Source organism: Mytilus trossulus, chromosome 8 (assembly GCF_036588685.1).
Source record: "Mytilus trossulus isolate FHL-02 chromosome 8, PNRI_Mtr1.1.1.hap1, whole genome shotgun sequence".
Classification (NCBI taxonomy): Eukaryota; Metazoa; Mollusca; class Bivalvia; order Mytilida; family Mytilidae; genus Mytilus; species Mytilus trossulus.
The window spans coordinates 62,983,421-62,996,685 of NC_086380.1; the positions used below are offsets into that span (position 1 = coordinate 62,983,421).

At 31.0% G+C, this 13,265-nt stretch overlaps 2 protein-coding genes across 3 annotated transcripts in view; both read right to left on the reverse strand.

Moving 5' to 3' along the window:
• The window catches only part of LOC134681246 (acyl-CoA dehydrogenase family member 11-like), a 533,340-nt gene that overhangs the window by 117,852 nt on the left and 402,223 nt on the right, over nt 1-13,265 (reverse strand). Inside the window, exons 8-13 of one of the 2 annotated variants that reach the window (XM_063540783.1) lie at nt 8,148-8,247; nt 7,515-7,655; nt 6,296-6,388; nt 5,383-5,653; nt 4,517-4,583; nt 3,872-4,075 (exon numbers count right to left, since the gene is read on the reverse strand). In XM_063540783.1, the coding sequence (XP_063396853.1) occupies nt 3,985-4,075; nt 4,517-4,583; nt 5,383-5,653; nt 6,296-6,388; nt 7,515-7,655; nt 8,148-8,247 (763 nt within the window). In that variant the 3' untranslated portion in view covers nt 3,872-3,984. Of the gene's footprint in view, nt 1-3,871; nt 4,076-4,516; nt 4,584-5,382; nt 5,654-6,295; nt 6,389-7,514; nt 7,656-8,147; nt 8,248-13,265 lie in introns of those variants that run through there. The other variant, XM_063540785.1, reaches the window with a different exon arrangement.
• On the reverse strand, nt 10,282-12,673 carry LOC134682029 (uncharacterized). Its single transcript, XM_063541633.1, has 4 exons — nt 12,666-12,673; nt 11,777-11,890; nt 10,802-10,972; nt 10,282-10,440 (listed from the first exon to the last, which is right to left on the reverse strand). The coding sequence occupies exons 2-4, from the start codon at nt 11,855-11,857 to the stop codon at nt 10,372-10,374; spliced, it is 321 nt and encodes a 106-aa protein (XP_063397703.1). The 5' UTR covers nt 11,858-11,890; nt 12,666-12,673; the 3' UTR covers nt 10,282-10,371.

Genomic DNA, 13,265 nt, shown 5'->3' on the forward strand with positions numbered 1-13,265 from the left:
AGGATTAGAATAAGCGGTAATCCATTCAGGATTGAGACTGATATATTTTATTTAAATCGAACACTTGGAAAATGTTTATATTATATAAGTTGAGAATTAGATACACCATTTGACTATATGTCCACTATTTGCGGATAACAGAACTGAGTTTCTATACTGGGATTTCATTAACCCTGTAATAATTTTCAATCCTTGGACAATCGTCTGATGTTAATATTGCTATGTAAACGTTTACAACTGAATCGTCAGTGACAATAAATTGACCTATAATGGTTTACTTTTATAAATTGTAACTTGGTTTGAGAGTTGTCATATTGACACTCATACCTCATCTTCCTATATCTATATACATATTTTACTTGGTACATTTTGTAGAAGTTATTTGTCGTATTTAGTTCTGACGTGCCCTTACATAACTGTAAAAATGTTATATAAAAATATGTAGTTATGTGTATAAATGGCAGACCTAGAGTACTTGTATGTATTCTGAAAAATGCCTTATTATATATTTAATAGGTCCCTTTAAATGGAAATTAAAAAAAAACGGATCCTAAGCTATACTATTTTAGACATGTGCTGTCTGTTTAAGGGTATCTTTACGGTATATGTTAAATAAATATTTGTATGATAGACCATTATTAATAATACACATACCATGAGACGTTTACAAGTCGGTGCAACCAGTTTTGCTCCTCGGTTCTTGCTTGCAATTTTGAAAAGTGTCGTAATTATTATGTAATATTTCAACAATGGTTCACTTATAATTATGTTTCCTTTTTGTATAACTGACTTATAAATGGACTACTAAAGGCAACGGTAGTTTACCGCTGTTCAAAAGTCATCAATCGATTGAGAGAAACCAAATCCGGTTTACAATCTAATATCGAGGGCTACATAATATCAACTGCAAGAGGAAAACAACGTAAGTGAAACAAAAAACAAAAAATTACAATCATGCAACAGTCATAGCAACGAACCATTAGGTAAACACTGTCATATTCCTGACTTGGTACAGGGCATTTTAAGAAAACAAAATGGTTGGGTGAACCTCGTTTTGTGGCTAGCTAAACCTCCGCGCTTTATGACAATGTTAAATAAATAATATCATAGTACATTCTGACAAGTTATCAACAGAATAACAACGAATACTTAATAAATCTGGTCAGTGCACAAAATCACCCTGTTAATATTATTATAAAGTGTGTGCCTGTAACACGAAAGAATCAACGCCACAAATAGTAACGTCACAGGTAAATTTCTAAAAATTGAATAAAAATCAAGATTAGGTTTTTGATTATGTTCCCAGTATTTAATGTATTTTATAACAATTACAAGAATATTGATAAAGAAATGTGTTAGTGATATTGCAATGAACTATGTCGGTCTTTCTTCAAATCAAACTGTGTAAAACAAATAAATCATGTGCATGTAGTTGCTTTAAACTAAAATCATACAAATGAACTAGGTGATTATTTATCTTTATTTTTACATTACACTACAAACTGCTCAGAGTCTGAATTGACCAGTTTTTGTGCTCGACCAGTAAAATAGACTCGACATTATCTCGACTGTACTTAACTGAACTTAAGTGAACTCGACTAGGTCTCGACTTTACTTAATTAGTCTGATTCAGAACCTGATGATCTTGGTGTAAATGATCTTGACCAAGGCTCGAGCTGTCTCGACCTGTCTCAACTAGTCTTGGCCTTCACATTTAGTTTTGACTGGTGTAAATCAGTCTAACTAACTATATTGAATATTGATCTTACAAAATTCGAGCTTCTTTGGTATTTTGATGTATTGCTGTGAAATGTAAGAATTTGATTTTACAATAGGTAAAAATTAAAATTATTACTTTAATTCAGATGGGCATCTTTAATTGTTTTAATAACTTTTTCAAATCAACTTGGATTTTCATCAAACTATGCAGATATCTTAGATAAATATTTAGCTTACAGAATCCCAGATCATTTGTTTTTTTTTATGGTAAATGTCAAAATCCTGCTAGCATATTTTTAAGTATCACATCTATATTGGAATTTGTAGTATTTGTTTATTCATGTACATAAGACAAACACAGCAATTTAAATTAAACATGTTTGCTTTCATCTAACTATTGAATATAGTTTGTGAATAAATTGTTGTTTGTATTTGAACAATATGTTTTCAAGATGGTATCTTCTTAATAAAATTTTACCTTGGTTCTTGTTGAACTGATGTAGTTGATTTTTCACCATCAAAACGGCCTGGAAAAGTAGGATTTTGTCTATTTAACGCTCTAGTGATTTTTTTATTGTTGTCTACAAAACAAATACCATTCGATCCATTATATAATCCTGGAATACAATTTACATTGATGAAAACACCTATTATCGCATAGAGTCTCTGCATATATACAATTTCATATTAGACGATATCGCCTGTCCATATAAGAAACCATATTCTGCATTCGCTTTTTCCACAGACTGATATTTGTTATGCTCGGCCTCATATCTTGTCATACATCTAGGAGTTGACAATGAGGGTCAGTTGAAAACAAAACTTTACGACAAAAAATATGATTTTAAGTTTTCAATTGTGAACTTTCCATTTCTAAGTAACAACACCTGCATACGGGTTAATATCTCCCAATTGATACGATATTCCCGTGCTTGCATTTTCTATCATGATTTTTTTTTATAGAGGGTTGCTGCTGAGAATGGAGCAATTAAACCAAGAGTTCCAAATGGTGAAGTTGAAATCATTCCTTCATATATTTTTTACTAAAGCCATCACCAGTTGGTTGATCGTAATGGAATAACCGTTTCACAAATGATATTGGATATTTTCATTACTTCGTAACTACAATCCCCTTCCCTTTTATGAATGTGACCTACTAAATAAGACTATTTACCGGATTTGTTATACAAGAGGAACCTGAAACCACCCCTAGTTTTTGGTGGGGTTTATGTTGGTTATTCTTTAGTTTTCTATGTTGTGTCATGTGTACTATTGTTTGTCTGTTTGTCTTTTTCATTTTTAGCCAAGGCGTTGTCAGTTTATTTTCGATTTATGAGTTTGACTGTCCATCTGGTATCTTTCGTCTCTCTTCTATAATAACAGAAGGGATTTTTTTCTCCCATATGTGTTGCAGTTTAAAAACCCTTGATCTAATAGAATAAAAGGTGTCATACCTATCTAAACTTCTAATATCATAATGATTAATGTGCGACTAATCAAAGCATAAGAAAATGACAGGTTACATGAGAGAAGCAATTTGATAACAAACCTTTCTTTATTAATTGAATGATACTATTTTTTCTGCACCAGATGTGCATTAATTAAATTAAATTGCCCATTAATAATTTTTTTAATTTATGAGGAAACACAGTGTTAAACTTCTTCAGGCAAAGTTGACCTTATATGAATTTGTTTTTTTTTAGGTATTTGTTTTACATAAAACTCTTCAACTGTTTCAACACTCATACATCCTAGGCTTTCCATTTTTCTGCTTTGAAGGTTCCCGAACACGATCCAGAAAAACGCGTCGGATGCATGAACTTATTTTCGGTGTTGTTTTCATTTTTTCAATCCACATAAAGATAAAACTAATTTAAACCAACTGGCTGAATATCGTCCAAAGCACACATCAATTGGATTAAAATCCAATTTTAATTAAAATCAACAGTAATCATCAGTAAATTGTCATAGTCTACATCTTCAGTAATGATTTTCATATCATCAGCAACATATTCTCAATAATATTGTTCTAATTAGTAATCTATTTTAACATTATACAATGATTCTTTATACTTTTTCATAAAATACTTTTCCAGTCATCACTGGTAAAGGTTTCAACATGATCACAGTCAATTATCATGTGTTGTCATTAATATCAATGGAGGAATAACAAGTTTCATCTCAAATCATGCTCAACAAAACCAGTCATTTGTATGTGTTCGATAGATATCACAGATATATAAACAGATTTCTGGAAAATGAGTATCATCCATAAACAAGTTCTTTGTCCATATCTGAGCTTTGTTTACTGTATTGGTCCTGGTTAGAAACTAAAGATAGTTGCTGTTCACACCATCTGAAAAAAGAGTAATGAATCGTTATTTTGCTTTTTTCCATTTAAAAACATTACAAATTATGTCCATATATTTGAGTTATCTAAAGATACTCTAATTCTAATAAATATGAAGGTCACATAATGAAGCATATCTTAATAATTTTATGTCATTTTTATAAAATTAAACACAGGTACCTACCATAATGATATAAAATATCTGATGTTTGTACAATAAATGATTAATTCTCTTGGGTTTTTTTTTCAAAAAAAGAAATGTTTGATGAGGCATATATCAAGCAAATGGTGGCTTGGAAGCTTAAAAGTTGATTTTTGTTTTGTTTACTGTATATAAAACACATCAACATTTTTAGCAATTAAACAAATATGAAATTACAAATTTGACTATCTTTCACAGTTGCCATTAGTTTCTATTTCATTCCATGGAGCAATAATAATCATTACCTTTTACATGCATAGATATCAACTGGTGACATTCCACAGCTTGCTGTATGTTCAATCATTAATGTTCCTGAAACAAATGTAGAAATGGTCAATTGTGAAACAATTATCAGACATTTTCATCCCTACATACATTTTCAAATCTGTCAATCCTTTTTTTTAAAGAACGTCACCCCTAAATAGTTGTAGCCTCTCCTTATAAATATAAAATCCCCTCTTTAATAATTAAAATTAATATTGGCATTTGATCACTTACTTAACCCTTTTGCCAATGAGTCCCAGTTTACCAAGATTCACGCTTCAGACAGCTGACAATGAGTCCCGTTTTACCAGATCAGAATACTTCTTTTATGTTTCCCGCTTAAAACAGTGCAAACAAGTATACTTTTTTACATAAAATGTCGTTTTTTGTGCAAAACACTTGGAATGGACATTGTTCAGTGTGAGGAATTTGTACAGCCTCATAATTTTTTTCAAAATTTTGCTGTTTTTTGTTAAAAAATTACGATTTGAGGTCAAAGAGCAGAATTTTGAGAATTTCACCTAATGCAGAAAATTTGAAAATTCTAATATTTTATGAAAAAAAATATCAAAACATGATGGAAGTGAATGAAATAAATACACAAATAACCACACACAAGTTTTTATTGACATTTATTATGAAGATCTCCCACTTTAGTATTAGTAGCCAGGAAAGCCATCCTTTCAGAGTAGCTTCTGTCTGGGCAGCAATCGGTGAAAGGGTTAATAAAAAAATTGATACATGAACTAAAATATCATTTAGTCATGCATATAAATTGCATTTCTGCATCAGTCATTTTCAGTCGCTTGTGATATATTAAGATAAATCAGATTAAATTTATACTTACCCATGTATATTCTAGACAAACTATAAGACAAATCTCTGGCGGCAAAAGTCAAAACATCCAAATTTTCCTGATTTTTTGTAACAAATTGCAATACTGATTTCAAAGCCATTTGTAACTTCTCTGCTTCTTTCGATAACTCTGAAGGCGTACTGGACAGTTTATTGTCAACATTATTTTTGAAAGATATCAATGCCTGTCCATTTGATTTACTGATACATCTTAACACATCTAAAGACAGGATATTTGTTGTTCCTTCCCATATAGTTAATACCTGGATGAATAAAAAGAAATATGATTTTCCATGGTAAATAAATAGACAGATAAAGATTTTAGCCTGATAAATCATTTTTTTCATCTAAGCGTATAAAAAAGAATTTAAATGGGTGTTTTTTCCCTAGTTATTTACCAGTTTATTAAGTCAGTATTGATATTTTTCATTTTAAATCTGTTGAACATTTTGTTTAAAGATGAGCACAAAATAAGATTCTTATTTCAAGACATCTGTGTAAATAGAAAGGATATACCGGTCAGTATATTGTAGTAGTAAATTAATTTTAGATTAGAGCATCAATTTTATTCATCTTCAGGAACATTATTAAGTATTTGCTCCTAACTAAGTCAAGATTGTGACATCAATTAAAGCCTTTTGGTGTTCAAATGAATGGTTATTGTTTATATATCTTATGGCAATATTAAAATACTCTTGAAAGTACACTCAGCATATCAATTGACTACAGGCAAAGTTTCACAACCGTACAGTAAACTGTGATCAAATATCTAAATAACAACTAAAAAAACAAACATATCTTAATAAATTTGTTGTTTGGTCTTTCATTATCTGTTCATTTCAAAATTACTATTTCATTTCTAGCAAGGTATATGATGTCTTGAAAAAAATCAGCAAAATTCTTACCTGAGCATCTCTTAGAAAATTAGGTAACCCAGTCTCCTCTATATAACCTTGACCTCCAAAACTTTCCAAACCTTCTGAACTTACTGCCATAGCCTATTTTAATAAATAATAAATTAAAATTATAATTAAAAATATTAAAATTAGAAACAAAATAAGATTGTCTTGATGTGAGGATCAACAGTTGATGTATATGTGGTAAATATAACAGACCTTTATTCTGGTATAGATGGAATTAGTACATTTAAATGGCAAGTTGTTCTACTAAAAAAAGTGAAATTGTTTGCTATGCTAAATCAAATTATACATCAATTTTCAGGGATTTGTCTATTTGAAAATTGATATTTGCTACTTTTTCTCTAAGCATACAGCATTTAGAAGTTAAAGAATGCTTGGACCCTAGTCAAAATAATGTGTCAAGGAACAATGACATAAGTTTTCCAACTGCCACTTTGTGAACTAGCTCATTAGATATCTGGCTCAATGTGTAAGTCTGGTACAATTAACTCATCATAGATACTAAGATTAAAATTTTGTTTGCCAGATGAGTGTTATGTCTTCAAAAGACTTATCAGTGATGCTCAAAACAAATAAATAGAAAAAATATCCCTTTTGGCTAAAATAAGTGCAGGATAACTTACTTTTATTTTAGTTTAAAGCAGACAGATCTTTCCCAATACAACACTATTTTTTGTCACCCGATTATAAAACTTTCAACAAGAATGTGTCCATAGTACACAGATGCTCTATCAGTAAAAAGTTAGAGTCATAATAAGCCTTGGAACATTTAGATATCAAGTCAGTCCAATAAGGTTTTGGTTGCATTTCATGCAATCTTTACCAAAAACTACCTCGACCAAAAACTTTAACGTGAAGCAGGACAGAGGAATGAATGGATGCACAGACCAGAAAACATAATGCCGACAAATGGGGCATAAAAATACCAAAGTAAACTCAAAACAAGAAATATGACTAGTGGGAGTATCTTAGATGCACCTACATATACTAAAAAAAACATACGAAAACATGCAGTTAATTTTGGCGATACATATGTGGATACACAAAGATAATGAGCAAAGACCTTTAAGTACACAACAAGTCTGGAAAGCCAAAAAAATATGTTAGGTTTACCTGAAACTTACCTGTTTACCTGTGTATAACTTGATAAGAGGAGTGAGTAATCTAAGTATACCTTGGTGTGATAGGTTTACCTGAAACTTACCTGTTTACCTGTGTATAACTTGATAAGAGGAGTGAGTAATCTAAGTAAGTGTAATTCATCTTCAGTAGCTTTACCACTCTCTTGTTTACTTAACAGTAACACAGCTTGGAAAACAAATAATGTGGCAGCTCTCACTTCAGTCTGTTAATTATAAAATGTACACATCAGTCAACTTCTTCAAACCAATACTATTGAGAGAAAAAGATGATTATTGCTTTAATAATAGAATTAAGTAATGATGCAAAAATATTGAATGTTTAAAATCTTTCTTTACTTCACTAATTTAATTTCTAAAAAATCTAATAGGAAAAATATATGGTCCCCTTCATGCAGACTTCTATATTCTTTACAAGATTTAAAGTGGGACGAATTGCATGGATGGTTGTTTTAATAGATATAGGAAGATTTGGTGTGAGTGTCAATTGGACAACTCTCTATCCAAATAGAATGTATAATGATGACTCTTTTGGTTTTTTTGTGCATTCTTCTTTGTTGATACATGTATTTAGATATACGTTTTCCATGTTTCCATTTACATCAAAGAAACTAGTTTTTTTTCTGGCTATGGCAAAAAATATCTATGTACTACATGTACCAAATTATACCATAGCTGACTATCCACTGAATAATTACCTCCAATCTGGCCAGTGTCTGTACATGTAGAGGATAATTATACAGTCGATTACCAAAAGCTTCTCTTTTTAAACTGTAGTCTTTAGATAATATTAATAATCTGAAAATAAAAGTGACTTAGTTTTTATAAACAGAAGCTTACTTGTCTTTTAAAGAGGCTAGCAGGTAAAATAATTTCAGCAAAAAATTAAACCTTTGTTTTTTTTCATTACAAACTTTTATTTATTACACTCATCATCGTCTAGTATATTAGTTATTACTTAATGATATGGTACAAAAATCAACCAATAAAATCGATTCTGTTTGCCCCATGATGACTTTTAAAATGTTTATATCATTGAAAAGGTCCATATTATCTACCTTTGGTCCAAAAATGCAATTTTTTGGCATTAAAATTAAAATATCTTTTTTATCACATTGGTGACCTAAATTTTGTTATTATTTTTATCAAATAAGCTGTACATACACTAAATAATGGTAAAATTTAAGCGATTTCTGTAATTAGGTTAATATTTTTTTTTATTTCTATATTTCTTCTTTTTCTCCTATTAATTCAACAGAAAAAAAGTACCTTTACAAAAATTTATGCTTCTTTCGAAGGCATTTTGTGAGCGTAAATGAACGGTGACCCCATTTTTTTATTTTGTTTTTCTTTTAAGTATAAGATAAGTTCATTTATAGAAAAATAAAGCAATATCCTATATTAGAAGAAAACAAGAATGTGTCCACAGTACACGGATGCCCCACTCACACTATCATTTTCTATGTTTAGTGGACCGTGAAATTGGAACAAATTCTCTAATTTGGCTTTAAGATTAGAATGATGTTATCAAAGGGAACATGTACACTAAGTTTCAAGTTGATTGGACTTCTACTTTATCAAAAACTACCTTGACCAAAAACTTTAACCTGAAATTTGCACTATCATTTTCTATGTTCAGTGAACCATAAAATTGGGGTTAAAACTCTAATTTGGCATTTAAATAAGAAAAATCATATCATAGGGCACAAGTATACAAAGTTTCAAGTTGATTGGACTTCAACTTCATCAAAAACTACCTTGACCAAAAACTTTAACCTGAAGCGGGACAGACGGACGGACGCGCAGACGGAAGAACGAACAGAGGCACAGACCAGAAAACATAATACCCCTCTACTATCCTAGGTGGGGCATAAAAATTGATTTAGACCCGCAAGCCCCCTTAACTGTCATGATGAAATATCTCGTCTCAGAACAAAAACAATCTGTTTTGGAAATAAGGGATTTTACACAGGGCTGTTGTTGAAGAACTATTGTCCTCAGTTTTTGTAAAGTTTAAAAAAATATTTAATATTATACTTAAGTTTGATTAAATTAGACATTAAATTTCTTCAGAGAACATTTAACTTAAATAAATAATAACAACATATGATCCTATAATAGAACCAAAAGGAGGTATTCAAGCACACAGTGCAAACAAATCATTCACTGATTTTATAATTTGAATATCATAAATGGTAAAGAAACTTTCCCACTAGTATCTGTTCCAAAGTCTTTTAAGGGAACATATATTTATTCTAGTGAGCTTCCCCCAAGCATGCTCGGGGGATGCCTGGAGCCTTTTAGAGAAGCTTCTTCCATTAAGAAGCAATCAAAATCCAATAAATGTCAATCAAAAAGCAAATCAACTGTGAGTTTACTATTAAGAGCTTTTATAAGAGCTTTTATAAGCTCATAAAAAAGCTTGTTATTTATAGTATTAAGTAAACATAAGCTGCATATGAATTGTTTTGAAATTGCAAATGTTCATTTTTACAAAGAATATTTTATGATTCGTACACTCCAAAATGTAATGCTAGTGCACAATTAAGTTATATTTATTACAAAAACAAAGATTTGATAACTAATTCGTTAACATAAATGTCTTTTTTTTATTTTAGATTATGGTGAAATTGCTTATTCTATAAGTTCCATATTTCTTTTAATTTATTTGTGATAATAACGGCATTTTTTCAAGTAAGCTATCGTTAATATAATTTTCACATTTGTTCAAAAACAAGTCTGTTTGCTTATACGTTGTCCTCCAGGTAACTCTTTTTAATTTTTTTTATCAAAAATGCACTCCAGTTTATGTAATCTTACCTGGACATTGTGCTGTAGAACATAAAAGTGTTTCCGTGTTGCTTAGTTGACAATCTGTCCCGTTATTTTCGGGAGAAGGATTTGTGCAGGATCTAGTCCTTGTCAGGTATTCATCACCGCAAGTTTCTGGACAATCACTCCAGACTGACCATTCTGTCCATCCCCCATTAACTAAAGTAGAAAATACATTTTACTAATAAATACCATTTGCAGTTTAAAGAAAACAATTGGAACGATTTGCTCCTTACGAATCAGTGGCATTTGGCTCACAAAACTTTGGTATTTTGATACGCCTGTAGATGGATACTTAAAGAGTGTTTTGTAGAAAAGCCGCTGAATACAAAATTGTAATTGTGCTACCTTTATATCAAAAGCAGAGATACTGTCTATAAATGTTAATCATTACAACATAAAAAGACACTTTATAATACATTTAAATACGAATAAGTTTGATCTATGATACTATATAAAGCTTGTTCATACTAAAAAAACTATTTTCTAAAACAACACCTTTCTGTTATGGATATCTAACCTGGACATTTTGCTGTAGTACATGAAATTTTTTCCGAGGTGTGCCCTTGACAAACTGTTCCGTTGTTTTCTGGAGCAGGATTTGTGCAGGATCTAGTCCTAGTAAGGTCCTCATCACCACAAGTATCCGGACAATCGCTCCAGACTGACCATTCTGTCCATCCACCATTAACTTAAATGGCAAAATGTCATTAAGACACTGTACTTTTTCAGTTTACATGTATTTTGTTGATATTTCGTGAATATTGATATAAATCAATTTAAATTCACACAATTGGTCTTTGAAAAAACAATTTCTTATTGACAGGTAATCAACATGACAAATGATTATAATTGTATGCGAAGTCTGTCATTTTCCTTTGTTACAAAATAATATGCCAAAATAAGAATAAGTAATAGAATTATGGATGTTGAACGTGGTAGATACAACAAAACATACTTGGAAAATAGAATATGTTCTTTATGCCATAAAGAGGTGGAAGATGAATTCCATTTTATCATAGCATTTACCGAGATTAAAACTAGGATCAAAATGTTTAATAAAATTTCTAGTAGTGTCCCCATTTTTAATTCAATGAGCAAGTAAATGAACTGTTTGTGATTGGTGGCTTAAATTATATAATATATATATATATATATATATATAATCATAATATTTGAATTGTTAATATTAATTGTGGAGCCATGCTGTCAAAAAAATAGTATTATAACTAATATTAATAATCTTTATTTTGTTTCAATGCTAAATGTATAGTTTAATGTCTATCATTTTGTCATTAATATGCGTGTCTGTCTGTTTGTTTGTTTGTTTTTGTTTGGTTTGTTTATCTATCAACAATCCTATTATTTGGAATTTAATCTAATGAAATTCTCATTATTATTCTTATTATTATTTTGTCTATGTCAAAGTCTTTTTGTTTATGTTTGATCGTGACATATCTACACATAAGATTATGGAAAACATATAATGGCTTACTATTTTCACATCTGTCACCGAAGTAATTCCCGACACATATACAACAGGCTGGTGACACGGATGAATCACAACTTCCGCCATTTTGACAATTAAGACCGTCACATGGTTTGATGCCTGCACAATAACAAAAAAGAGCATTAATGGTACTGTGATACTCGTATCATAAATTAATAGTCGTTAATATGCAATTTAAGAACTGGATTAATATGATAGCTTTAATGATGAAACGCTTAGAAGAGGGGCTTTTTGTACAAATGCGTTTTATAATTTTTATTCCGTTTCATTTTACATGTTTGATAATATCAAATGTAAAGAAAAGAACTTCAAAGGTTCACATGATGATTACATAATCTTTCAATCAGTTTAATTGAGGTCTGGAGCTGGCATGTCCGTTAACTGCTAGTAGTCTGTTCATTTTGTTTATTTTCTTTTGTTACATCTTCTGACTTCAGACTTCGGACTCGGACTTCTCTTGAACTGAATTTTAATGTGTGTATTGTTATGCGTTTACTTTTCTACATTGGCTAGAGATATAGGGGGAGGGTTGAGATCTTATAAACATGTTTAACCCCGCCGCAATTTTGCGCCTGTCCCAAGTCAGGAGCCTCTGGCCTTTGTAAGTCTTGTTGATTTTAAATTCTAGTTTCTTGTGTATAATTCGGAGTTTAGTATGACGTTCATTATCACTGAACTTGTATACATATTTTTAAGGGGCCAGCTGATGGACGCATACGGGTGCGGGAGTTTCTCGCGGCTGCTGTCTGCTCTATGGTCGTGTTGTTGTCGCTTTGAGACATTCCCCGTTTCCTTTCTCAATTTAACATATACAATTAATATAAAAAGAAATAAAAGTAATTAGTACATCATAAAACAATTTATATATACATACTAAATGGTAATCCAATTGCCGCTCTGTTGTTTGACAGACAGTGTGATGTCATGAAACCACCACATCCGCCCATGTGCATTTCCCAGTCAAAGTAAAAATCAGTATCCATATAGTTGTTCATTGGCAATAGTTCAGATTCATCCATCCACCCCATCATGAAGTGATTGGTATTACCCAGCCTACCAGGTGTTGTATTGTTGGGATTATAGTAAAATGTGATATAACTGTTCGGATTTTTAGCACAATTTTTGAAAGTGAAGTCTTTTCCAGCTGCGCGGTACCCTTGTGTTTCATAGTTTCTCAGAAAACTCTCTGGTAAAAAGCCGAGAAATAAGTACGGTTTTAAACCTGCGTTATTCCTATCTGGTCCTTGATACGAAGTATTGGCGTTGTAACCAAAATATAAAGTAGACCGACTTTGGAACGAAGACAAGTTTTCTACGATAACTTCTTTTTGAATACCATTGCTTTTTCTATGGCGAATCTTGGCAAAATCTAAAGTGGTATACAATAAACTTATGTTAAGTTCTGTATTATATGACTGTTTAGAGATGTACGTGTAACCATAGTTACTTTCGAATGAACAATACACATTGATTG

Bases quoted from the DNA above. Each gene is read 5' to 3' on its own strand.
- LOC134682029 (XM_063541633.1), bottom strand. From the start codon at position 11,857: ATGGCGGAAGTTGTGATTCATCCGTGTCACCAGCCTGTTGTATATGTG. The intron at 10,973-11,776 runs GTAAGCCATTAT...TTGCCATTTAAG, and splicing joins CGGTGACAGATGTGAAAATA to TTAATGGTGGATGGACAGAA. The intron at 10,441-10,801 runs GTTAGATATCCA...TTTCTACTTTAG, and splicing joins TACTACAGCAAAATGTCCAG to TTAATGGGGGATGGACAGAA.